We start from the raw sequence: 23,921 nt of genomic DNA, 5'->3' as shown, positions 1-23,921 counted from the left end.
AAGAGGTTTGGAAAAAAGACTGCAAAAGCTTTCTCCTCCCCACAGGTTTAGGTGAGTGTCCCTTCTCTGCTGTCCTGCTCGCCAGTCGGTGGCTTTGCATTAGTACCACTCTGGCCAATGACTGAAGCACATCTGATCTCCTCTGAGGTTTCTCCTCTTGAGGTTTCTCTCCAGCATTGCAGCATCAGAGCTTTATGCAAAGTAACTGAGTCCAGTCTGGCCTTGTTATCTGGGGTGCTGCTGCTGACCCCCCCTCCAACCAGTGCCAGGACCTGCCTCTCCCTTGGCGGCTCCAGTCACAGAACTGGTGGTTTAATGTGCCCCTGTGAGAGAGTCAACAACTACTTCACTGTCCTGGAATCTCTAACTCACAGGATCCAGGATGAGATAATCCCTCACATCACTAGATCCCAGGGAGCAGTGAGGGCTGTGGTGCTGCCCTGGCCGGGCTCTGGCTGCTCCAGCCCTCCCGTGCCTGTGCGAGGGACATCGGGCACAGGGTGCCTGGGACCCCCACACGAAGGCAAAGGACTAATTCAGCCCTTTCCTGCCCATTTCTGGTGTGAGGGCAGACCACAAAACCCGATGGGTGTTGGTGTTTGAAAATCCCCTGCTCAGGCTTGGTGCTGGAAAGGTGCTGGGGGAAGGAGTTGGGCTCGCTGCTGCTGCTGCTGACAGGCTGCTTTTATTTAAAGTAGAATTCATTATTTTGCTCACAGAAAGGAGAGTTCCTTTGCCTTGGCTTCCCGGAGCTGCTGTCTGCAAGGCAAACAATTTCCTCTTCACATCCAAACATCCTCCTTGTGTTTCAGAGCCTCATTATTGGGGTGCTTTGCTTATTGTTCCTTTCCAGCATGGATTTTTGGTCCTCAGACTGAAGAGGTTCTTCAGCACTAAATGGAAGTGGTTAAAATTCGCAAGCAATGCTGGGAGGGCAAAGAAATCCTGGGAAACCAAAGTTAGACTTGTTGACTTGACAAAGTTTTGCTTTTGCAGTTGAAACACTTGCTCAGCTGTGACAGGTGAGTACACGTGTGTGTGCACACGGTTGGCACTGGGTATCAGTCAATTATTCATGGTTTATGCAGGACCCTGGTACCTGATATTAAGGCTGCTGGGGCAGGAGTAGCATGGAACCAGTGTCACATTTCTGGGGCAGCTGGTGCTCTGCCAGCTCGGACCATTCTGTGCTCGGTGGTTCATTGCAAGAGAGACCTTTTGCTCAAGTTTTTTTTATTGCATAAACTGTTTATTTCTCTCCCCTGAGCAGGGAGGAGAGGTTAAACTCAGAAACCACTAGGGAGGAAGGCAGTGGGTTTTTTTGGGAGTGGATTTTGGAACTCGCAGGTCAATTACAGTCCAGGCACTTTCCCACCCTGCAGCCCGTGCCAAGAGCGCAGCTCCAAATAACGCTTTGGCCTTTATGGAGACGGATCAGATGTTCCAGGAGCCTCCGTCCCTGCTGCTCCCACCTCACTTGCTCTCTCTACAGGATATAGTTAGCACTTCTCTTGGCCTTATATAGCAAGGCCTGATAGTTAGTGTTAACAGGAATAAAACAACACGGAGAGCTGCCAGATTGCGTAAATCGGGCCAGTGTTTGGAATTTCATAAATGCCATGACTTTGGGTACAGGCTGAGCACGCGGAACAATACGGAACTGTTCTCTCTTTATCTCTCCCTCCCTCGCTGAGGGAGGGCAGGGAAAGAGCTGGAATTTTGCTGCTTCTTCCATGTTTTTAATTTCCCCCTCCTCTCCGTTTCCATTCCCTCGAAGACCACAGGAGGAGCAGCGGTGGCCGCAGCCAGGACCCTGCTGACAGCCAGGACATCCAGGTGCCAGAGCAGTTTTCAGGGTTGCTTCACGGTTCTTCTCCGATCTGTGAGATAAGTGAGGACCCTTTCAGGCTCGTTTCCTCTGCAGAGAAGGGGGGCACGGAAGCTACAAGCCAGCCTGCTGCTATGCAGGTGGAGGATGCTGACTTACCTGGCTCAGGATCGGTGCGGAGCAGCTCTCCCGACCGGGACCAGGCGGTGGTTTACGCCACGGTGCAGCACACGCACGTCAGCCGGGCGGATCCCGCGGCCGTAGTCACGCCCCACGTGCCGCAGCACCCCGGCGGTGCTGAGGAAGAGGGGGACAGAGCTGTGGGCAGGGCCCACCCGGGCAGCAAGCCCAAAGCCGAGCTCAAACTCAGCCGCAGCTTGTCGAAGTCGGACTCTGACCTGCTGACCTGCTCCCCGACAGAGGACGATGCCATGGGGAGCCGCAGCGAATCGCTCTCCAACTGCAGCACTGGGAAGAAACGGCTGGAGAAGTCCCCGTCCTTTGCTTCGGAGTGGGATGAGGTAAGGCTGAGCTTGCTTAAGAGCCTCTGTGCCTCCTCTCTGCCACACTGCCCTGGGGGGGTCCCGGGTGGGTTCTGTTGCTTTCACTGACTCTCACATGGCATCAATAGACACATGCTCAGTTGGGAGTCTGTAAGGTGTTAAGTGCCAAAAGATAGAGTTCATTGGAGTGGGGGAGAAACAGAATTGTAAGAACTGAGGGGCTTTTCAAACTGTCAAAAGTTTTTTGCTCAAATGCAGGGCTTGATTTCTTTGAAGCAAGACGTTCCCAAAATGAGGGAGACTTTGTAACAGTGCCCCTTACCAACCTTTGTCCTGACCTCCTCCTTCCAGTTCTTCCCTGTGGACTCTCCCAGCATCTGGAGATGTTGTGTTGCTGGGTCTCTGCTGCTGGGGGGTGAGAAGTGTCTGGGGTTCATGGAGATGAAAGGAAGAGAGTACTTAGGTTGGTTTGTGTATTGAGTAGCTCCAGCTTTCCTCCTCACAGGCTCATTTCAGCGGCTGGTTAGCAGTCACTTTATTATCATATCGGACGCCCGCGGATAGTTAAATATTTCATGCTCCAAAAGTTGGCCCTGGAGAGCCACTGGGGTGAGATTAAGTGTCCTTCTGAAATTCAGCACCGCAGCATTACTGATACATTCTTTGGGGATGATTCTGTGCTGGGAGAGCAGTGGCTGCAGAAGTGATAAGCTGGGATGAACTACTCTTTGTACTCTGAAAGGAACTAAACCCCCCCGGCGTGGTGCTGGGTGTGTGGAACCGCGTGTGCTGGGCGTGGAAACCTGTGGGAGGGTTGTGCCCCTGCTCCCCTCTCTGCACGGGCTGTTGCTCAGCTGCCTCTCCAACCCTGACTTGGAGAGAAGATCACCTTCTGTGGGAGGTGATCTCTGAATACCCCCCTGTATTCGGAGATGCCAAAAGCAATGTGGGAATTTGTCCTCAGTATGAGCCCATCCCTCAGTCCGTTCTCTCCCTCCCCCTCACTCCCTGCTGGGTCTCAGGGTTGCCAAAAAGATGTTTTCCCCTGCAGCTGCTTGGGCTGGAGAGGCTTCACTGTTAATTGCCCGGGTCAGTTGTACCACAGTGTAGGGAAAGAGTGCAGCAGAAGGTTTTGGAAGGACTGGATAATTCCCTGTGCTTTTATCTGAGCTGTTTGCAGCAGACACTGAAAGGGCAGAAGCCTCTGACTCGGCAGTGCTGCACAACTGCAGTGGTAGCAGAGGTCAAGTGCTGGGCTGCCTGCCCCTGCCTCTGCTTCCTCTGCTCAGATGAACCCTCGGAGCTGCTTCCTCCTGCTTGTAAACAACCCCCTCATTTCCGAGGCAGCCAGACAAAATCTGCTTTTGCTTCCCCTTATGTTTAGGTGAGGAAATCAGAGAAAGAATGTGAAAAATTCACATCTGTCTGCAATGGGGCAGGTCTCACTTAGGAAAAAAAAAGTACTATTAAAACCTGATGGTTTTGTCTTCCTGATTTCTGACATAATAGAAACATTTTGTGGAATTGTTGTAGTCTGGCAGCAGCATCCTATGGCCTGGTTTGCCAGAGGGATTCTCAGAGCAGCACCTGTGGGAATGGCTGGGGGTTTGCAGGATTTGTATGTGTAGAAAGGGGTTGGTCTAGCTGGTCATAATGGCAACAGTGAGATTTAAACATAAATGCAGTGTTGTCATTGGGAGTTGAATTAGTTTCCTGGATGGGATAATGCAGCTGGTCAGAATTGGATGCAGCTTGCAACCTCTGAATTTACCAGGCCAATGTAAACCCTTTTGAGCCACCCTTTTTAGGGATGGTTTGGCTTTTCCTCTACGTTTAGGGGAAACAATGGCATATTTATATTTATATTATTCTCTTAATCTTAATAGTCTTTATGCAGGCAACTAAGGAGGGAAGTGATCTCTGTGCAGTTCCCAGCTGTAGCCAGCAAGCCAAGGGCTCTGCCTGCCGGCCTGGCCAGCAGTAGGTGTGCAGGGAGGGATCTGTGGTGTCCCTGGCAGATGGCACTGCCCTGGGCCGTGGTGCCTGTGCTCAGCCACTCTGATGGGGACAGCAGAAAATCTGCTGCTTGGAGGCGAAGGGTCACACCCCTGCCCTGGCTGAGCACTGCCAATGCCCTTTGTTGGAAGTGGAAGGTGGTGCTGGCTTTGCCAAAAGGGTGGGATGGGGAAGGAGTGATTCACTTGGCAAAGCTCATTCCTGTTCCCAGTTGCAGCTCCCTTACTCCAAGGACTGGCCTGGAGTGTTGCTCTGTGCTGCCCAGGAGCCAGTTCAGCCGTGTCCTGTCACCTCCTGTCCCCTCCTGTCCCTGCTCCTTCCTGGGAGTCCCTGTGGTGGGAGCTCTGTGCGAGCCAGGCACTGAAATTCTCTCATCACACAGCCATACCTTTCCCAGGAGAAGGTGGGGACCGAAAATGCTCGGTCCCTGCTGGAGTGGGAAGCAGAGTTGGGGGCAAGGAGGCATGTGAGGGGTAGAGCTCACAGTCAGCATAAATACATGAATCCTTCCAAACTGGCTGAGGGCTGAGGTGATAGATTTGGGTTTTGTCATTGGCTCATGAATATTGAGCGGGTGGGGATGATCTCCTCAGCTCACAATAACCTGTGTTTGCACCCCTGGGGTGGGGGGCTGCTGGCACCCAGCTCCACTCCAGCCCCACTTCCAGAGTGGATTAACCTGCATCTGCTCTGCCTTCCTCCTCTGCAGAGCAGCTCCAGCCCTGCACATCTGCCTGGCTCATGCCCCAGGCTCCCAGCAGAGATCTGCAGTCGAGGCCTGGGGCTGCTCTTCTGCCTTGTAGGTGTTGGTAAGAAAAACGATCTGTTAAGAGATCAGGGCAAGGAAAGAGGCAGGCTGCTGGGAATTAGCCTCAGACCTGGCTCCCTACATCCCTTAATCCTCCACTTCCAGCTGCCTATCAAGTAAGTGGCTCCGATGCTGAATTTTTAATGATCGTGGCACTCAGAGGTTCCAGCATCAACCTCACAAAATGAAGTGGTTCTGTGTTCTGACTTCAGCTCTTCTAGGAAGAGATTAAACCTCCTTCAAAAGTAATTTAGGGAACTGAATAAAACAGGCATGTTACTTTAGCTTTTTTTAGAAAACAGGAGGTGCACAGTCCACCACTTTGATGCATTTTTTTCCCCCAAGTGAATTAGTTGAATAACTAATGAATATTCTGTAGCTATTTATGGCACTGGACATTCATCTCTCATGACTAACTGCAGTGGTGCTCTATGTCTCCTGTGAAAAGAATGCTTTCCATCTGCAGTAACCATGGATGTGGTGTTTCGCTGGTTCCTGACTTGTTTTGGGGGTCTTAATGTCCCCTGAGGGTGGATGCCAGGAGCAGATGGCACTGCTGTGGGTGCCTTTAAACCTTGTCAGGACTGTTGGGTGTGCAGTACTCAGCGGAATCAGTGCCTTAATTACAGGCTTACAGTGGAGGATTAACAACATTTGCATCAAAAGGTGAAACTTTCAGGAAAGCTCTTGATGCAAAACCTGCCACTGCCTTAAAACACCCAGGAGTTGAAATTCCAAGCTGCCAGCCAGCACTGTTGAAAGAAAATGCAAATATCTCCCTTGTTCCTCAGGCAGAGCTGCTGGTTCTGTGCCTGATGAAGTTGCATCATGAGAGCTCAGGGGTTTGTGTTCTGAGCTCCTGCCACTCACCTGCCCGGAGGGGCTCCTGTCACACCCCTCAGCACCCCTGGCTCGCCCTGCACGCTCCGAGGACATCCCTGCCGTGGGGGCACGAGGCTCAGTCCTCACTTCCCAGCAGCCTCTCCTCCCAAAATGTTTCATTTATTCTCTTGGTTCAGTGTTAAAGTCTCGGCACTTGGTTTGCCCCGGGTGTGGCTGGTGGGGCGGGGCAGGGCCCGTTTCGGAGCACGGTGGCTTCATCTGTCCCTGGTGTCCCCTGCCCCGAGCTGGCCCTCGTCCTCTGCTCTCCTTCCAGTTTTCCCTTTGCCTGAAGGGGTTTATAATTCATTTTTGTCTAGGGAGAAGCAGTAACAGGGTCAGTATTTTTGGTCTGATTTCTGCTAAAAAGGCGAGGTCATCAGGATCTTAATCGCCTTAATTATTGGGCTGATTATTCTATTATCTCTGGATCCCAATGTTTCCTCTTGTTTTTCCTGTGCTAAGGTCGGGAATTCTTACATCATCCCTCGTGTCCAATCTCTTCTCTTTGCCCCCAGTGGTGAGATTTCCTGCATCCTGATGAACTTTTTGAAGTGAAAGCTTTTGTGTTGCCACCGTTTTTATATCTGCTGCAGAGGGGTAGCCTGTGGAAGGAACTAAGCCAATCCAAGCCAATATAAGACAAATTAATGGTTTTACAGGTTGGTGTGCTGGTCTGAAAGGCAAATGCATAAACCAGGCTTTTCTCCTGTGTTTAGCAGCAAGGGTAAGACACAATAGGGATGATATTTGCCAGCTCTGAGAGTTGTCTCTGTCCATCAGAAGCAAATTGGTGACTCTCCCTGGGGCAGGTCTGACAGGGCAGTGAGACATGGCAGGTTATTGCTACCTGGTGGGGGGAGCCTCCCATCCACCCTCAGAAGGGTTGTGAAAGTGGCCTCAGACAGAGGCAAATGCTTCCTGACATCCTCTTCCTCGTGGGTCACCCCCTCAGGCTGCACGTGGAGCTCCGTCAGCAGGAATAGTTGAGCAGCTCCATCCACCTCTGGGGGTGCTTCTGGTACCTCCTCAAGTGAATGAACTTGGTATTTGTGAATCAGGAGCTTTTGATTCTTCTGTGTGAGCGATCGAGCTCTGGCGGATGTTTTGGTTATGTAACAACCTCGTGATTGTTGGCGTTTCGGGGACGGTTTTGTTTTTTGAGAACAGAAATGTCCGGCTGCAGTGCCCTTACTAAATCCAGTCCTTCATTATGTTCTCTTCCGCTTTACATTGCATCTTCCAGCACTTCAGAAGCTTTTATTTTCAAAGTCCTCACAGCTCTCTCATCAGCCTGAACTGACTTCCCTGTGCTGCTTCGTGTCCCACAGGCTGGAGCAAGCCCTGCCCCAAGAGCATAACGTGTGTTTGGGGGTTGTATTGGGAGGTGGGAATACAGAAAGACAGTGAATTGGTTCAGTATTCTTCAGGGGGTTCTGCCTTTTTTATTGTAGCTGTTGTCCAGCCATTTCCCTGCTGTGGGCAGATGTGTTGCTGCATTTGACCATTTTCTCGTCATGTCAATGTTGGATTTTACTGGGTGTTTGTCAAAACAACACTGATATTTGGAGGGCTCTGAAAGTGCAGATTCCCCACACACTGTTGTGAAATTGAAGTTTATGCTGTAAGTTCCTTTTGGTATGTGTTTAGATTTGTAACTTTGGGATTCGTACTAAAACACAGGCTGGAGAGTGGTATGAAGCAACAAGGCCTGGTCCTGATCCAAATGAGTTTCTCAGAGACCATATTAAGCCTGAAATTGTGTTTGCCTTTATCACAGTTGCAGAATGATTTAAATAAATCCTGAACTGAGCGAGTCCCATGCTGTGTGCAAGGCACACGCTGCTGGGGGAGGATGGGACACAGAACACTGGAGCTCAAGTGCTGAAATGTGCCACGAACAACTGGCTGTGTAGTTTAGCTTTGAATTAATAGATTGAGCATTATGTTTTCCAGGCCTTTGGTGTTTGTTATGCTGAGTTCATACAGGCTGGTGTCTCTTGGAGACACAGAATATATTGAGCGATGAAATACGAGCCGCGTGCTCCATGGGATGGTGATGGGAGAACATAAGCTGAAAGATTGTAAACTGAACCAGAAGTGGTTTATGGGCTGTCACCAACCTACAAATGAGACTCATGGCCCAGATCCAAATTTTCCAGGGCTGCGCTTGCACTGAGGAGTCAGCAGGTATTGTCCCAGACCCTTCTCCTGCTCCATCCCTTTCAGAGTTTCTGGTGGATGCTGTGATCCAGCTATCCCTCTGCTCCAGGATGTATCCCAGCAGGGTCTGAGCAGCCTCGCTTCCTCCTTCAGGAATGCAGCATCAGTCAGTGATGTACTTGGGGTTTGCTGTGGTATTGGTGCAGAATGGAAATGTTAGTGGTTCTGGGCTGCCCCAGCATTGCCCATCGACCTCACATACCCCTAGTTCTCCCCTGGGTTTCAGAGGTGATCCCCTGGCTGTGATGGGGCTGGTCAAGTTGTCACTGGGGGGTTTTTTGTGCTCGGGGGGGTTGAAACTGCAGAAGCAGCTATAGTTGGGGGTTTGGTTTTTTATAATTTGAAACCAAATCTGCCCCATCCCCCCGTTGTTAAAGCTTAGAAATAATGAAGTCTTAACCCCTGACACTTTCCTGGAATTGCAGAAATTTAAAAGACTGATAACCTTTCCACCCAACTTTGTAAGTAGCTTTCCAGTCTGAAATCTGGTGCTGGAGCTGCTCTTGTCTGCAGAGCTTGAGCCCTGGGTGAGTTTGTACAATAGGTTATGAACCCTCAGTAATAAGGATTTATAATGAGAATCTTGCTATATTCTTAATTATGCTCTGCTGCAGGGTGTCATTACAGTGCACTAATGCCCTCCATATGGCAGATAGCGTGCGTTTGGTTCTGCGTAGCTTTATTTAATTACAGACTGTGATCTGAGTAACTTCACTGCTCAGCCCCGTGCAGGAGCACTGCAGTTCATCTCCCTCATGCTCAGGCCCTGCACTGGTGCTTTATAATCCACCAATTTGGGAAGGGGTCACAGAGGAAGCAAAAGGCATCGATCCCATGCAGGGTGGGGAGGCCCTGGCACAGGTTGCCCAGGGAAGCTGTGGCTGCCCCATCCCTGGAAGTGTCCAAAATTGGATGGGGCTTGGTCTAGTGGAAGATGTCCCTGCACATGGCAGGTGATTGGAACGAGGTGGCCTTTACAGTCCCTTCCAACCCAGAGCATGTGAGGATTCTAGATTTGTTTTCTTCTCTCAGGATGACCTCGCTGTGTCCTTGGCAGCCCCTGATGCTTGTGCAGAGACCGAGAACAGACTCCTGCGTTTGTGTTGAGGGTGACTGTAGGGGTTTTCCAGCTCCAGGTGAGGTTTGTGAAGTCCCTTCCAGAAAGCTCCAGGAGCACTGAGATGCCACAGAGGCTGGTTGAGTGTCACCCTGATGGGGTGCTGCTCGATCTAGTGATCTCCTTGAGGCCATTGGCTGCTTCTGCTGTGAGTGCTGCGAGGTGGGGAATCACTGTGCAGGACTCCGGTGTTGAAATGTCCTGTCCTGCAGTGGGACAGACCTTGGCATGCCACGTGTCCTCCAGGCTGGCTTGGCCTCACTGTCCTTCTGCAAACAAATGCCTCTTCCTCCTTTAATAGAACTCTGCTCAGGACAGTTGGTTTTGAGTAAAGCTCTGTTTTGGACTCACTGGCCAGTTGCTATGTTTCCGTGGCCGCCTGCCTGCATGAAGAGCTCACCCCTTCCCTGGCCTCGGGGACTCTGGGCCTCACCCTCCTCCTTATGTCAGGGCACTTTTATTTTTCAGCAAAACGTAGGCAAATATGAAAATACATCCAAGAGTTTCAATCCTGGTAACTGCTCTGCAGCTCCTTCCTGTTGTATCCCTGGTTTGACTTTAATGATTCCCCATCCTTGCAGCCTTTCCTTCTCCCTGAATACTTCAGCTCTGCAGGACTTTGTCTCCTTTCCTGGTGGGGTTTCAGGGCTCATTGGCCAAAACACTTTCCCAGCATAGAGCTACCTGCCCCTCTTGGTAGTATTAATTTAGGAGGCAAAAGCATTTTGCATTTTTATTTCTATGGGTGTGAAAACAAATAAATAATTAAATCCCCACCCCAAACTCACCCCACAGCACCAAGCACAACCAGGGACGGGCATTTGGTGCTTCAGTGGAAAAACACAGGTTAAGCCAAAACAAATCAGAACTGAGTGTTCAGGCTACAACTAAGTCTGAGCTGCAGTGCTATATTTAAACATGGTATTTTTGTATTTTAATAATTCACCAGTGGGAAAGAACAACCTAAAAAACTGTAGTGTAGGCTATTTCCAAGGTATCTTCTGTTCAGCCCCATCTGAGTGCTGGAGTGCAGGTGAGGAAAGGCTGCAGAGGACAGGGATGCTCTAAAGCATTGGTTCCCTCTCTAGGTTTGTCCTTCCCCTCATTTTTCTCTTTGCAGCCTCCTAAGAGTTAAATTAAGCTGGTCAGCCATAAACCTGTGTTTCAGGGTGACTGTGTTTGAGGTGTTTGCTTTTCGTGGAGAGCTGAGGGCATGAGGCAGGATTTCCCTCTGCATTAATGGTAATAGTTGTGACTGTGTGTAACCGTGACTGATCCTTGGCAAAGGAGGGCTGTGAAAGGTAATGCTCTGCCACGTGATTATTTAATTTCCATTCAGTTTTATATAGCACAAGGCAGTTCCCTGCTTTTGAGGAAAAGATCGTGGGTGTTTCAGTGCTGCAGAAGCACCTGCAAGTCCTCATGGTGGTGTTGGGACTGGCAGTGCCAGGGGCTGAGCCTGGGCAGCATCAAGTCTCTCCTGAATTAGGAAAGGACAGCACAAAGTAAACAAGGGAACTTGGCTGGCACTTGGAGTTAATTTGCAACTTGAATCCAGCTAGAGATTCCCAGACAAGGTACAAGAGCAGCTCCAGCTCAGAAATGTACCTTGTCCTGAAGCTGATGGACACCAATCTGCAAAGCTTAACGTCCTTAAACTTCTGGAGCTTGAACTGAATTGAATTCAGTTCTGGAGCTTGAACTGAATTGACCTCAAGACCCAAACTGTGCAGCAAGTGCTCAGGATTGCAGCAGTGTCCCAGAAATCCTCTGCAGCCTGTTCAGTGTCTGTCCATGGGAAGGAATAGAACAGCCAGTACCAGAGCCCTGGTTCTGCACCATCACTTTATTTCCTTCCAGTCCTGCATGACCACAATGCCCTGATGGTACCTGAGGGCACTGTGAAATTTGAAGGTTTTGCTGGGGAGCATTTGCTGCTTCAGGGAGGCAAAACCATCTGCTTTGGTGGTTCTTGCTGAAATGAGCCCTGCAGAGCTCAGGTGTCTCCCAGCAGTTTCAGCAAAGATCACATTTTAGTCCTGGCTGTGTCCAGGGGCAGAGGAGCAAGGACTGTTTTTTGCTTTTAAGACAGGGCGGGACCCTTGTGTGCATTCATTCCAAAACCCATCTTTAACTGGAATTTCTTTTTAGGTCGTACTTCCCTTTTCTGCCATACATGTTTGGATTCTGATTATTTTTTCCCAGGCTGTTTTTCTAATCTCCCAGTAAATGGACATTAGCTGTGTTTCAAGCCCAGTAGAGGTGCTTGTCCTTATGGTTTTCCAGGGGTGGGGATCCACATCCTTACTGGCCCTGTTCCAGCTCACACGAGTGCCTTCTCCCTGGTGAGATTTAATGCTGCAAGTGCACTGCCCGCTGCTCCCCGCAGGCAGGAAGGGCTTTATGGAGATCTGCCTTGGCAGGAGCCTTTTAAGAGGTTTTTTCTTTGTTTCACCAAATCTCTAGCAGAGGTCAGCTCCAGGCTGCCCCTGACTGTGACCCCAGCCCCAGGAGCAGGTTTGGGGCTCGTGCTGCACCCGAGCGGAGCATCGCACTGGGATCCAGGCCAGAGGCAGCCAGGGGTGAAGTCCAGAGAAACTTGGACTCCTTCCCCAAATCTGTCCTTAAAGGATGAGGGGAAAAAAAAGTCCTTTAGGAATTGAGGTTTATTCCCCCACTCTGTGGCCAGTCGATGTGTCACTGCACATTGGAAGAGCCTCGCAGGGGTATTTGCTTGGGAGATTTCTGTTTGGGAATCTCACTAGAGGTGCTTTTTTTTCTTTTATTTTGTTTAATTTTCTGCTCAGTTATAGACTGAAGACTGGAGTCAGCAACCAGGCCCAAGCCTCTCGAGTGTCTCGTTGCTCTTTGGAAAACAGTGGGGTTCGGAGCTGAGGGTGTTGAAGGGTCTGAATTGACCAACTGAAGTGCAGTTTGTCAGGTCTTTCCTCCTGCAGAACTAAACTGGTAACTGTCAGTTCTCCATCCACTGCATTGCACTGGAAACCTTGATTTACAAATTCTGCTCAAGAACTGTGTGAAAAGTTTCTCATTTAAGGAAGTCTCCTGAAATTTCTATGGAAATTGCAACTTGCATTAATTTATTTTTTCACATGTGTGGCAAATGCAGCTGTTTCCATGCAGCTCTTAAGGGGACTCAGGCCCATCTCAGCATAGTCTGTACCTTTTTTCCTCATTGCAGGAGGTTTGCCTGGAGCCATGGACTGTGGATCCCCTCAGTCGGGGATGGAGCTGTCTCCTGCTCCCTCTCCTGGGTCCTTCAGGCGTTTTCCCCGTGGTGCTGCTGTTGCAAACAATCTGTTTTCAAACTTTTTGGAAGCATCTGCTCTTGTGGGAGTGGTGGGAGCATAGCTCCACGCATAGGGTTGGGAAACATGGTGATTTAAAAAATAAACCCAAGGCAAGACAAAAACAGCCAACAAAATGCAGAGTCCAGGGAAGCTGAGCTCCCAGTCTGCTCTCTGGGAGGGAGGTGGTGACGGCATTCCTGCAGCTTCCCTGCTGCACAGGGGCTGCATGCTCAGATGGTGTGAGCTGAGGAGTCTGGGGCTCCTTCCTCACCCCTAGTGCTCTGCTCCAGAGGGATGGTTTTGTTGGAGCTGCTTATTTCCAGGCTCTGGCAAGTTGTGGAAGGGAAGGCTCTACAGAGCACCAACTTCTGAAAATCCCTCTGAGCCATCCATCCTGATGAGGACTTTCCCAGGCAAAGTGTCCAGGGTACCTCTTCTGGTTCAGAGGTATCTTAACATCCTTCCCTGAATTTCTTTGGCTGTCATGTGGCAGTGAAATCCCAGGCTGCCTTTACCTTTTTCTGATTTATGAGTAATGCAGCATGTGCTTTTTTTATTTCCAGATTGAGAAGATCATGAGTTCCATTGGTGAAGGCATTGACTTTTCCCAGGAGCAGCAGAGGATCTCAGGTGTGTACTCAGCGTGTGTCCACCTGTCCTGGCAGTGCTCTGCACACAAACAAAGTGCTGATCTCTTTAATCTGCTTTGACTCTGGGAGGGAGAGGAAGGCTCTGGCACAGGAGGAGCAGACCTGGGCTTCCCATGTGATGCTCAGTGCTGCTGCCGGGAATTTTAATTCAATGCTCTCCAGGAAGATTCATTTAATTTTACAGAATGCAGCTGCAGGATTGTCCTCCTGGCTCCTTCTGTGAGGGCAGTAGCTGTGCTGAGCAGGGCTGGGTCATGCTAGTGGCAGGTCATTGCAGGTCCCACGGAGTCCGTGCCCTTCAGATGTGGTTAATCTGCCAAGTGCCTCAGTGAGGGTTATCCTGGGCATTCCTAAAGGCCCCTGTAGGTATCAATACTCACTGAATGAGGCTCTTGGAGGACACGTGCTTCCCTCTGTACTTAAAGCGTGAATTCCTTTCTCTGCCTTTAAATCCTGAGCAAACGCAGAACTTGAGCTTGCTGGAGAGCTGCCACCACAAGGGATTCTGTCCTTTTAAATCCTTCACCTCCAGACTGCTGCCGCAGAACGGCTCCGGGTGGGCAGCAGCTCCTCCTGATGAGATGCTAATGCGGATCCGCACAGGCGGCTCACACGGGCTGCGACAGAGCTCACCTCGCATCCATTTGTCACTCAGGTTTTTGCTCAGGTGAAGAGGAAGGCACTGTGTGTTCCCAGTGCAATAACCTTGTTCGGGCTCCGTATTCCGGGGTCAGGTGGCTTTGCAGAGGAGTCGAAGTGCTGTGTGTGTTTGGGCTCAGGCTGTGGTCCAGGCTTGATGGATCAATAGTGCCAGGGAAGGGACTGACATGGAGGGGAGAGGAGGAGCCAGTGCTCCCACAGATCTGCTCTCAGTGATATGGACAGCCTGGAGCTGCTGTGTCCTGGAGCTGGGGGTGTTCCCACAGGCTGTGCCCTGCCACGCTCAGTTTGGGATCCCTTGTGTGCAGATTGCCTGCTGGGCACACTCCTGTTTGTCCCTCCTTCCCTGGAGCGGGCAGAGCTCTGCCAGCCCTTGCTGTGGGGCTGACGGGACCCAGGGAGCTCCCAGGGGCTCGTGGGGTCGTAACAATTTGGGTCATGGCAAATGTGCAGGGAGCTGCAGGGAACTTCCCAAATGCTCTCATCCTCAAAAATGGGTGAGATTTGAGGATATTTGGGCTCCTGACTACTTTGGGGTCTGGAAGGGTGAAATGCCTTGCTGGCAGTTACTGTGGGGATAAGTGTGTTTGGAGCCTGTTTGTACAAGCAGTTACTGCCTCATGTCTGAGGAAAGCAGTGGGTAAGGGCTGGCAAGGGCTTCTCAGAGCTTGGGCAATCAAGGAACACCATCGCTTTAGGGGTACCAGACTCCACCTGCCCTTTGCCTTAGAGGAGTTCTTGGCCTTGGAACAGACGTTTGTGTCTCTCTGCACCCAGTGTCCATGAGCAAATGGTGATGTTGGTCAGGATGGAGCTGAGAAATGGGAGTTTGTTTCAGTCACAAGTTGTGATCAGGCTCTTGACAAGGGGCACAGGGACTGGGATTCTTTTGTTCTTGTGTCATCCTCGTAACACATGAACAGCTGAACACCCAGTGTATTTGGGGCTTTTTTATTTTCAGCCTAGGATGTTTTGGGCATCTGTTATCCTCTTTTCCTTTTTAGAGGAAACCCCTCGATTCCCTCCCTCTAAATACCTCCCCCCATTCATTCTGTGATGACTTGAAGCAGTTTTATAAACAGAAAACCTGTACTTGTGTCACTGTAGGTTTCCCTCTTAAAAGCAGAAATACATTTTTGAGCACATGAAAGGCTGAACAGAGTAAATAATTTTTAAAATTAAATTCAGGAGCTGAGGGAAAGGAGCTGCTGTGGTTTCATTCCTCCTGCCAATACCCTGACTGCTCCCAGGAATGCTGTGGTAGGCACCAGGCAGTTCCTCACCTCTCTCTTGATAAATGAATTCTGAGCCAGCCACAAATCACTTGGAACTGTCAGAGCAGACCTGTGACATCATTTTTTGAAAACCCCAAGCCATGTCATCCATCATCCAGTAAATATTGAGGAGTCAGTGATTTCCACTGGAGAGTTAGGGAGCTGCTGCCTCCCTCCCGGCTGGCGCGGCGGGTGGGAGCGCTGGGAGGGGTGAGAGGATGAGGAGAAGGGAGGGACGGGCAGCGCGGGGCTCGCCGGCTCAGACAAAGCCGCCGCAACCGCTGGCGGAGCGCAGGGACCGGCGGAGGGGAGGATGGAGCCCGGGGGAGCCGGGAGCCCGGGGGACACAGTCCGGGTTTAGTTGGTGCCCCGGTGCACAGGCTGGGTCAGGGGAGGGGGGGCAGAAGCCTTTTGTGATCTCGGCACTGCTCGTACGCTGGCTGGAAGGACCGGCCGGCGCTGCCCAACAGCTCCCTGGGCAGAGCAGCAATCCCGTGGAGCAGACAGCAGGAATCACCCCAAGAATCTGCAGATGACACCGTGAGCTCTGTGTGTGCAGCCATTGCAGCAGAGCGGGGAGGGATGGCTGGAAGGTACCAAACCGCTTCAGCTGACCAGAAGGTTCAAAGGAAGCAAACTGGGGTCTCCTGATCATCCTTTTCTTTGCATCCACGGTGGAAACAGATGTGCCAGGGAGCCTGAAAATCTGCCTGTCTTGCATAGCAAATTCCCTGATGAAAAGGAGAGCTCTGAACTTTTTTTCTCATATTTAAGGTCTTGAGCTTTTCTAGAGGAGAGTAACAAGTCACTGGACTCATCCCAAGGGTGAAGGAAGGGAGAGCTCGTCCATACGGCTTCCGTAGGTGCTGGGAGGAATCTTCCTTTATCAGAGGCTGAGGGGAGGTGGCAGGGCATGGCTCGGACTTGAGCTGCTGCAGCAAGAGGAGAGAGTGTGCTTGCATTTGCTTGCTTTTGTTTTGATGTGGTTTGGAAGCAGGGAACTGAAATGCCTCCTCCTGCAGAGCTGCTCCTTGTCTGAGCAAGAGGCTCGATGCGGCGGCTGCGCGGGGCTGAAGAAAATGAAGGAAGGTCAAATCCAGGTGTGCACCCAACGCCTGGCAGGGCCGGCGGTGTCGGGTGAGAACGGTCCCGACTGCGCTGTCCTGCGGTGCAGCAGCAGGGCCGGGCTCCCCGGGGCAGCCAGTCCGGTCCGGGCAGTGTGCTGGAATGCCACCCCGCTGGGGCACTGGTAGAATGACAGTGCCAGGGCTCCCGGACTCGTGCTCGGGATCCTCATGACACGCTAACGGCGAGACAAAGCCCCTGCCATGGTTTGCCTCTCTCAGGACTGCTGGGAAGGAAGAGCACAAGCCCTTTCTCTCCGCTGCTGCAGTCTGTGCTTCCTTTGTCTTGCGTGTCTTCCCGCGGACAGCCTGAGCTCCTGCTGCTGTTCCGAGCGTCCGCCGTGTCTGTGCTGGCTCGGCTGCACGAAGCTGTTTTCTCTCAGGCTGCTCTGCGCTCCCTGCTGAGCAGGGGGTGCATCTGGAGGTGCACGGATGAGAGGACTGGAACAGCTCTGTGCGTTCAGAAGTGGCTCCGCTCCCTTCCCTCGCACCTGCAACTGCCTGGGAATGCCTCGGGTGGAAGTTCGCTGTTCTCCTCCCGCCCCCTTCTGCTGAGCCAAGGAGTGGATCCGCATTCCCGTGGGGTTGGGCTTCATGTGTTTGTCTGGCGAGGAACTCAGGAGCCCTGTCAGCAGTGCCTGTGATCTCAGCGCCCCAGCAGTGCTTCTGAACCTCTGCCCGGGCGAGGAGTTTCTTTTCTGAGTGTGAACTGCGGTACAGGTTGCACCCGGAGCCCACGGAGGCACTGGAAGCTTGTTGTCCATGGTCTGTGCACACAAGAGCAATTGTCTGCCAGCTGATTTGTTGTACTCTGAGCATAATTTTTTGAGTTTCTTTATGGTAATGACTATGATGTGGCAATGCCATCTGTCCTCCTCAGAGTGCCGCTGCTACCGCCTGAACGGTTTCTCCCTGTTCAAGCGGCTGCCGATTCCTCTCTCGTCAGGTTCGCGGATGCTGGAGCAGAGCGTCGGGGAGTGGCTGGAGTCCATCGGCCTGCAGCAGTACGAGAGCAAGCTGCTCCTGAACGGCTTCGATGATGTTCGCTTCCTGGTGAGTGCCCAGGAGGGACCCCGGGCTCCGAGGAGCGGGTTGGCCAAAGCTTCCCTCGTTACCGGCGCCCCGTGTCGGTGCCAAGCAGAGCCGGTTCTGCTGCCCGGCACAATGGTCGTGGGGGGTGTAAAAGGTTTGACAGAAGGAATAGATGAGGGTTGTGTTGGGTCTTCACATTTATTTCAGGTGTTACTGCTTTTTCACTGGAATTTTCATAGAAAGTTTTACTTAATCTGCCCCCTAAATATGTACTATTTGATTTGCTCCAGAAATGTGAACTGAAATTCACTGGTGTTTTGAAGGAGTCCCTGAACAGTCTGTGCCCTGGGCTGTGAAGGAGGCAGCAGACTTCTTGCTGGAACTGTACTTGCTCTTAGCATGCAGGCAGGATGTTAATGAACTGTACCTAATTACATTGACACTGTTGGCTCTGAAACCTAATGACGACACAGTAGTGCTCAGTGATGAGGGTTTCTAATAACCAGGGTCTATAAACTTGAAGCCGCATTGTGTAAAAATCTGAGAATTCGTGTGGAATGCTGAAGTGCAAAGATGGAAAATCTTGGTCCTGTAGGAGAGTTCTCCTTGCATGGCTTAAAGAAGTGCTTTAGATGTGGACTCTAAGTTTGGTAAATAACAAAAAATGGATGTAAACCTTTGGAAAAGTCGTTCTGGTTAATGTTGCATCCTGCCTTGGAACGGTGGGGATCCCTCTGGTACTGGGGATGGTGCGGAGAGGTGACACCAGGAGGATGTGAGGGGCTTTGGGAACACACAGTGGCCATCAGCGGTGGGGAGGGCAGGGGAGGCAGGTGGAGAGAGACAGGAAGCCAGGAAGGGGCATGGATGGAGTGCGAGGAAGCACACACCTGAGCAGTGTCTGTTGGGCTACTTCGGGGTAGGGTGTAAATAAGCTTTAAAAAATGACCCAACCAACAGGATAAATGTCGTGGGATCTATCCAGATGTATCTCCAGCAAGCAGCTGGTCCCTTCATCTGGCAGGGTCAGCGTTCCCCCCAGAGCTGTCGTTTGCTGTGGTTTTTCCCCCAGTGTCCCACCAGGCTGGTCCCAACCCCCAGTGCACTCCTGGCTTCACTGTGCTTTGTGTAGGACATTCAGCTCCATGCGAGGGTCCCTGGGTGTGCTGGGGCAGTCTGACATGACTTCTGGGGTGCTCTGGAGGTGGTTCAACAAATTTAAATGAAATAACCCTGTAGATCCTTTTGGGATGCCCTGCTGATGGATCTGTGACCATTATGGGGTTGGTGGCTGCTCTCACCCAGCAGTGGCAGATAAAATGCTGCTCCCCTGCCTGGCCGGGGTGATGGACCTCACTGAGCTCAGAACTTCACTAGCAAAGGTTCCTGTGTGGTGGTGTTGGGTACGTGATAGGATTAGCTTTTGTCATGGCTGGATGTTTTTCTTCCCTGTCCAGTGCTGAGTGGCTGCTCCCAGTGCAGCAATTGGCTACAGCTAGATTCAGGGAATGGGACACTCCTTGCTCATTCCTCTCAAAGGTAAAAGGTCAAATAATTTCACAAAGATTTCCTGCAAACCCCTGCTGATTTCCATTTTACCGCTTATCCCTTTTCCTAGGGAGTTGACTCCAGCACCCGTGCCAAGCCTGGCTTTAAATCCATTCATCCCAGCCCTGGGAACTCCAAGCTAATATGTCAGCCCAGTAGGAAAGTAAAATTATTCAGAATTTTTTCCTCTGTGATGTTCCTTGCCTTCAGTTTCTGGTGTTGGGGAAGTAAAACCGTCAGATACAGCACGAGTGAGGAACAAGTATTTAATTTGGTTCTACTGGTGATTTTGATGTTCTTGGATGAACTATTAAAATTGCAGTGACCACTGAAGCTGGGCAGACCAGGAGCACTGAGTGCCCGAGGCGCTGGACGCCTGTCAGGCTGCTCAGTCCTCTTCACACAACTATTTCTGTCTTACCTGCCCCTTCCAGTGGCTAACAAAGAATATTCCAAACTAAGTGGCATTGCTTTCCTGCAGTTAAACAGTTTCTATAAGAGGATTAGTCCCTCTTAGGGCCTCACTGTGTTCAATATTTCAAGGTCCAAAGAACGCCAGGTAATGGTTTGAAAATCGCCAGATGGGCTGTGAGGCTAATTACATTTTAGTAGCCAAAATTAGGAAGTTGGAGTCCTTTGATAGGGTAACAGTTGTTTTCTGTGCAGGATTTTGCTTTGCATTGCTCCCTGCTCGTAGAGCTGCAGGGTATTCCAGGCGCCAGGATGCTCCTTTTGCTCCAGGGTCCCCAGGTGCCATTTGGGGGCAAACAAGAAGCTTTGCAGGAGCAAAGTGTTTGATGTGCAGAGGTCGTGCAGCTGCAGAGCAGGGCAGTGTCCTGAAAGAGCCCTTTAATGTACCGAGGAAGATACTCAGCCTGTAGTAGATTACAACTCAGAAGAGGAGTAAGAGCAGACACGAGGAGTGTGTCCTGTCACCGCAGTGGGGACAGTGAGAGCCAGTGTGTGCTGGCACCAGGTGCTTGGTGCTGTTCTTCCCTAGAGAAAGAGGTGTTTAAAGTGCCCTGTCTGCCCCAGGAATGGGGCAGGGTTGCGAGAGACACAGACTGAGGGTGCTGGCCTTGCTGGTGCTGCTCAGTGCTCTGGTAGCCTGTACTTCAGCCGGTTCTGGTTTCAGGGATTCCTGAATCCCTGGGTGTTTTCAACTGGCTCCTGTGTTAATTTGCACCCTGTGTTACAAGAACCTTTACCACCAGGTAGGGAAATGATTCATGAACACACCGTGTGTAAAGGGAGTCTGAGAAGTGCTCTGTAAATATATTGGGCTTCTTAATTAGACATTAATGTAGGAAGGCGGAAACAGACATTGTTTCCAAGAATAACACTTCCGTTATTTTCAGAGCTCCAGGGATTGGGGATTAGGGGATTAGCTCTGGCCACACGCCAGCACTGTCGCTGGTGATGACTCTGGGCAGGCTGCACCTCGGGTGGACTGCGGGGAGGGAGTGAGGGTCCTGCTCCTCGGGGTCTGCTGTGCACCAACAGCTGAGGGGGGCTCTGGGTTCCTGCAGCTCCTACAGGTTTGCAGTGACTGGGAACCGTGAGCGTCTCCCAGGCTGGGCTGTGAAAGGGGAGGGTGCGGTGTGTTGGAGCCAGGGTGAGCTGGCAAGGTCCAGTGGAGGCCTCTCTGCTCCCGGGAATTCCAGCTCTGCATTTGGGACAAAGCTGATCTTGGTCTAGCGTTGGCTTCACTCAGGGGTGGGTATTACTTGCACAAGTCAGCAGGATTATTTAGACATTGATGTGACGTGATGCCTTCACCCACGTACGTGTTTCTGGAAGGGACCGAGGTCTACATGGATCTCAGATTGTGTAACCTTTCAGCTTGGTTGAGGGAAGAAAGGGATGATAAAAGATAAATTTAAGTAGCTTAGTTTTCCAAAAGACTTGAGTTCTCTTTCCACATCTGCACATTGGACCACATCTCTGTGTCTGCAGAAATTCTTCTACTCCCTTCAAGTTGCCTGCAGTAGCTTTGCTATGTTTATGGGCAAGGCAAAGAAGAGGCTTTCCCTATTATTCTGTTGCTCTCAAGCACAAACCCCACTGTCCAGGGCAGCAGCTTCTTGCCCTCTGGGTTGCTGAGTGACCTTCACAGGCAGCACCACTGCCACGGGGCAATCACACTGGGACACTCAGCTGCTGCTTTTCATATGGAGCTGGAATTGGGCAGCAGCCTGTACAGGCAGCTGGGATTAGGAGGAGCTCAAGTGGAGATGGCGCTTCCAAGTCTTCTATACTCTGCAGCCCGCTGGGATTCCTTCATTAGAGGGGAAGGTTTATTTGTGCGGTGGGTGAACACAACTGAGCCAAAGCTGCTGCCAGTGGCTGTGCTGTCCTTGACTTAGCAAAAATACAGCTCTGCAAGTAGGATAAAATCCTCAGCAGAGCTGCCTGCCAAATGTGAACAGCTCCAGTGAACCAGGAATATCCCACCACCACCGAGGAGGAACAGCGCCGCTGCCTTCCACGTGGAGGAATGTGGCCCCGGAGTGTGAGCCAAGTTCCAGGAGCCCCATTGCCTCATCCCTCACCAGAGGAGGGAAATGAAAGGTAATATCACAAAACTGCACCAGTGAGTGAGAAGTGTCATCCAGAAAAGTGCACAGTAAATGGACTTAATTGTCCTTGGCCGGTAATGAGCCAGGGAGCAGGAGAGCAGAAAAAATATCACAGGAATATGGACCAAGAGGGTTTCTGCTGCTCCTGGAGCTTGGCCCCGTTTTGTCAGCTGTGGTCAACAGTGCATCTGCTGCAGATGCTCCATGTGGGAATTCCATAGGAAATGAGCTTTGGGATGCCCAGTGCATTCCTGGTCCTTGCAAGCAAACAGGGAGTGGCCGGGGAAAGGCCAGGCTGGACTCTGCCCTTCATGAGAGGGAAGGGACGTGGCCACTGTAATGAGAAGGAATTGCAGTAATTGATGGTAGAATTTCCCCACAGAAATGGGGAGGGGAATGCCATTACCTGCTCCCTCACACAGTGTTTTGTGATCCCACAGATCCTATAAATGTGTCTGAGATGTTTGCAAAAGCTTTTCCCTTCCCTTGGGGCACGGGATAGTTGCTGCTGCCCCCGACAGTTTCCAGGCTGACATCTGAGAAGGGCAAGCCCCGTGTGCTCTGGCAGCTGTACCAGTGTTCTGGAGTTGAACTTTTTATTCAGTCCAAAGGTATTTTGATTCACAAATGGGCAGGTAAAAGAGAATATAAACCATTTTTTATGGCTTTTTTTTATTGTTCAAGCCTGGATTCCCATGGAGTGTGTGGAAAGCAGCTAATGCTGATTCAATGAGACAGCGTCAGAAAGGGAAATCTGTTCTCTGCATGTAGTGCCCTGGGCTCCTCTGGTGGGGGGGTTATTTATTTTTTTATAATTGGGGAGAAGTGGTGGAAAATGATGGTGTTGGAAGAAGGGCGTATTCGCAAATAATTTAAAGTACTGACATTAATTTGATTCAAAGCAATTCAGTGCCATGTTACATTATCCTGCAGTGGTGTTCCCTAACAGAAGAGCCTTTCCTTTCTCTTTGCCCCTCTGTGTGCACGGGAAAATGAGGATGAATACAGAGCTGAGGCCTTGGCTCAGGTTGACTCACCTTGGCTGGGTGTGAGCAGATCTCAGGGCTGCTCGTGTCTGCCCAGGCTGAGAAGAGCCCCTGCTGCCCAGGGACAGGGTGTGCACGGAGCCAGGTCTCCTCTGCTCTGCAGATCCCTGGGATTTGGATGTGGACTCACATCTGCATGATCTTCATTCTCACCTGGTATCTGCCCCACTGGAGGTCGTGGTGGCTCCTGTGTCCTCAGTCACTCAGCTTTGCCTGATCCACTCCTGAAGGGCCCAGCTTGGCGCGCAGCTGCTGCTCCCCTGGGCAGCAGCCAGGCTTTGGGCGTGCTCTGGGAGTGTGTGTGCCCCAGAGCCTCTTTCTGTTTTCATATAGAACTTGTCATTTTATAGTAGCCATCCAGGGAAAACTGAACTGACATGTTCCAGTCGCTGTTTGCACCCAGGAATGATCTGGGAGGATCAGGAACCCACCAGAGACCCCTAAGAAGGTTTTACTGTGTCTGCTCCCGGTGAAATGCAGCGAGAACGTGGCATGGCTGCAGCTGGTGGAGGCAATTAGTGCAGGGCCAGGTGAGCCCCCTGCAGCTCGTGCTTGGGCTGGTGTCAGGCTCTCCCCAGCCAGGCAGAGGCTCTTGGGTGGCTGGTTCTGGATTTGGTCCTCCCAAACCCATGAACAGCTTTGTCCTGAGCTCACCGGAGCCGGTGGGGGTAAGGAAGCCCTGCCCTGCCGGCTCCTGGCCAGGCTGCCCTGCAGGGATCGTGGTCGGTCCAAGGAGTGCCTGGCCTGGTTCACACCAGCTGGAGGTACACCACCAAAACGGCTTTCATTTGTTTTTGTGACGTGGGGCAGCAGCCACGTTACACAGTATTGTCTGTGTGTCACTGCTGCAGCCCCCGGGAATGCGTGTCTGGGTCCCCAGGCTGATTGTGCCGCCCTGGACGAGCCCGTAGGAGTGGAGTTGGACCCTCGGGTGAGGGCCTCTGCCAAGCCCTGAGTGGGAATTGCTTCTACAAGGAAATGAATTTTGTTTGGCAGCTCCCTGGTGGGTTCCAGCTGATCCTTGGGAGGTTCCCAAGGACTGTGCTTTATCCACCATGGTATGGGTGTTTGGGGTGTCTCTGGAAGAGAATGGTAAGAGTGGAGACATGCAGGGATCTGGGGCTTGAGGAGGTTTTTTGATCTGGGAAAACATGGCAGAGCTGTGCCAAAACTCCCTGGATGATGGAAATGGACTCCATGGGGAGCAGCCAGGTTGGAGTGGATTTTGAGGAGCAAAGTGGGTGGACCAGAACTGGCAATTTAGAGGATACTTATATTTGATTTATTAGTAGCTCCAGGCCCCATAAACATTAAAAAAAGCCA

At 51.4% G+C, this 23,921-nt stretch overlaps 1 protein-coding gene across 6 annotated transcripts in view; it reads left to right on the top strand.

The window, feature by feature from the left end:
• ANKS1A (ankyrin repeat and sterile alpha motif domain containing 1A) overlaps positions 1 to 23,921 on the top strand; it is a 75,875-nt gene that overhangs the window by 35,644 nt on the left and 16,310 nt on the right. For 5 of the 6 annotated variants that reach the window (XM_017835829.1, XM_017835827.1, XM_017835826.1 and 2 more), the window contains 3 exons: positions 1,778 to 2,349; positions 13,249 to 13,315; positions 17,340 to 17,446. In XM_017835829.1, the coding sequence (XP_017691318.1) occupies positions 1,778 to 2,349; positions 13,249 to 13,315; positions 17,340 to 17,446 (746 nt within the window). Of the gene's footprint in view, positions 1 to 1,777; positions 2,350 to 13,248; positions 13,316 to 16,476; positions 17,234 to 17,339; positions 17,447 to 23,921 lie in introns of those variants that run through there. The other variant, XM_017835830.1, reaches the window with a different exon arrangement.

Source organism: Lepidothrix coronata, unplaced genomic scaffold (assembly GCF_001604755.1).
Source record: "Lepidothrix coronata isolate B3197 unplaced genomic scaffold, Lepidothrix_coronata-1.0 Scaffold263, whole genome shotgun sequence".
Taxonomy (NCBI): Eukaryota; Metazoa; Chordata; class Aves; order Passeriformes; family Pipridae; genus Lepidothrix; species Lepidothrix coronata.
The sequence above is the reverse complement of the archived record's forward strand: the minus strand, read 5'-3'. Positions and strand labels throughout refer to the sequence as shown.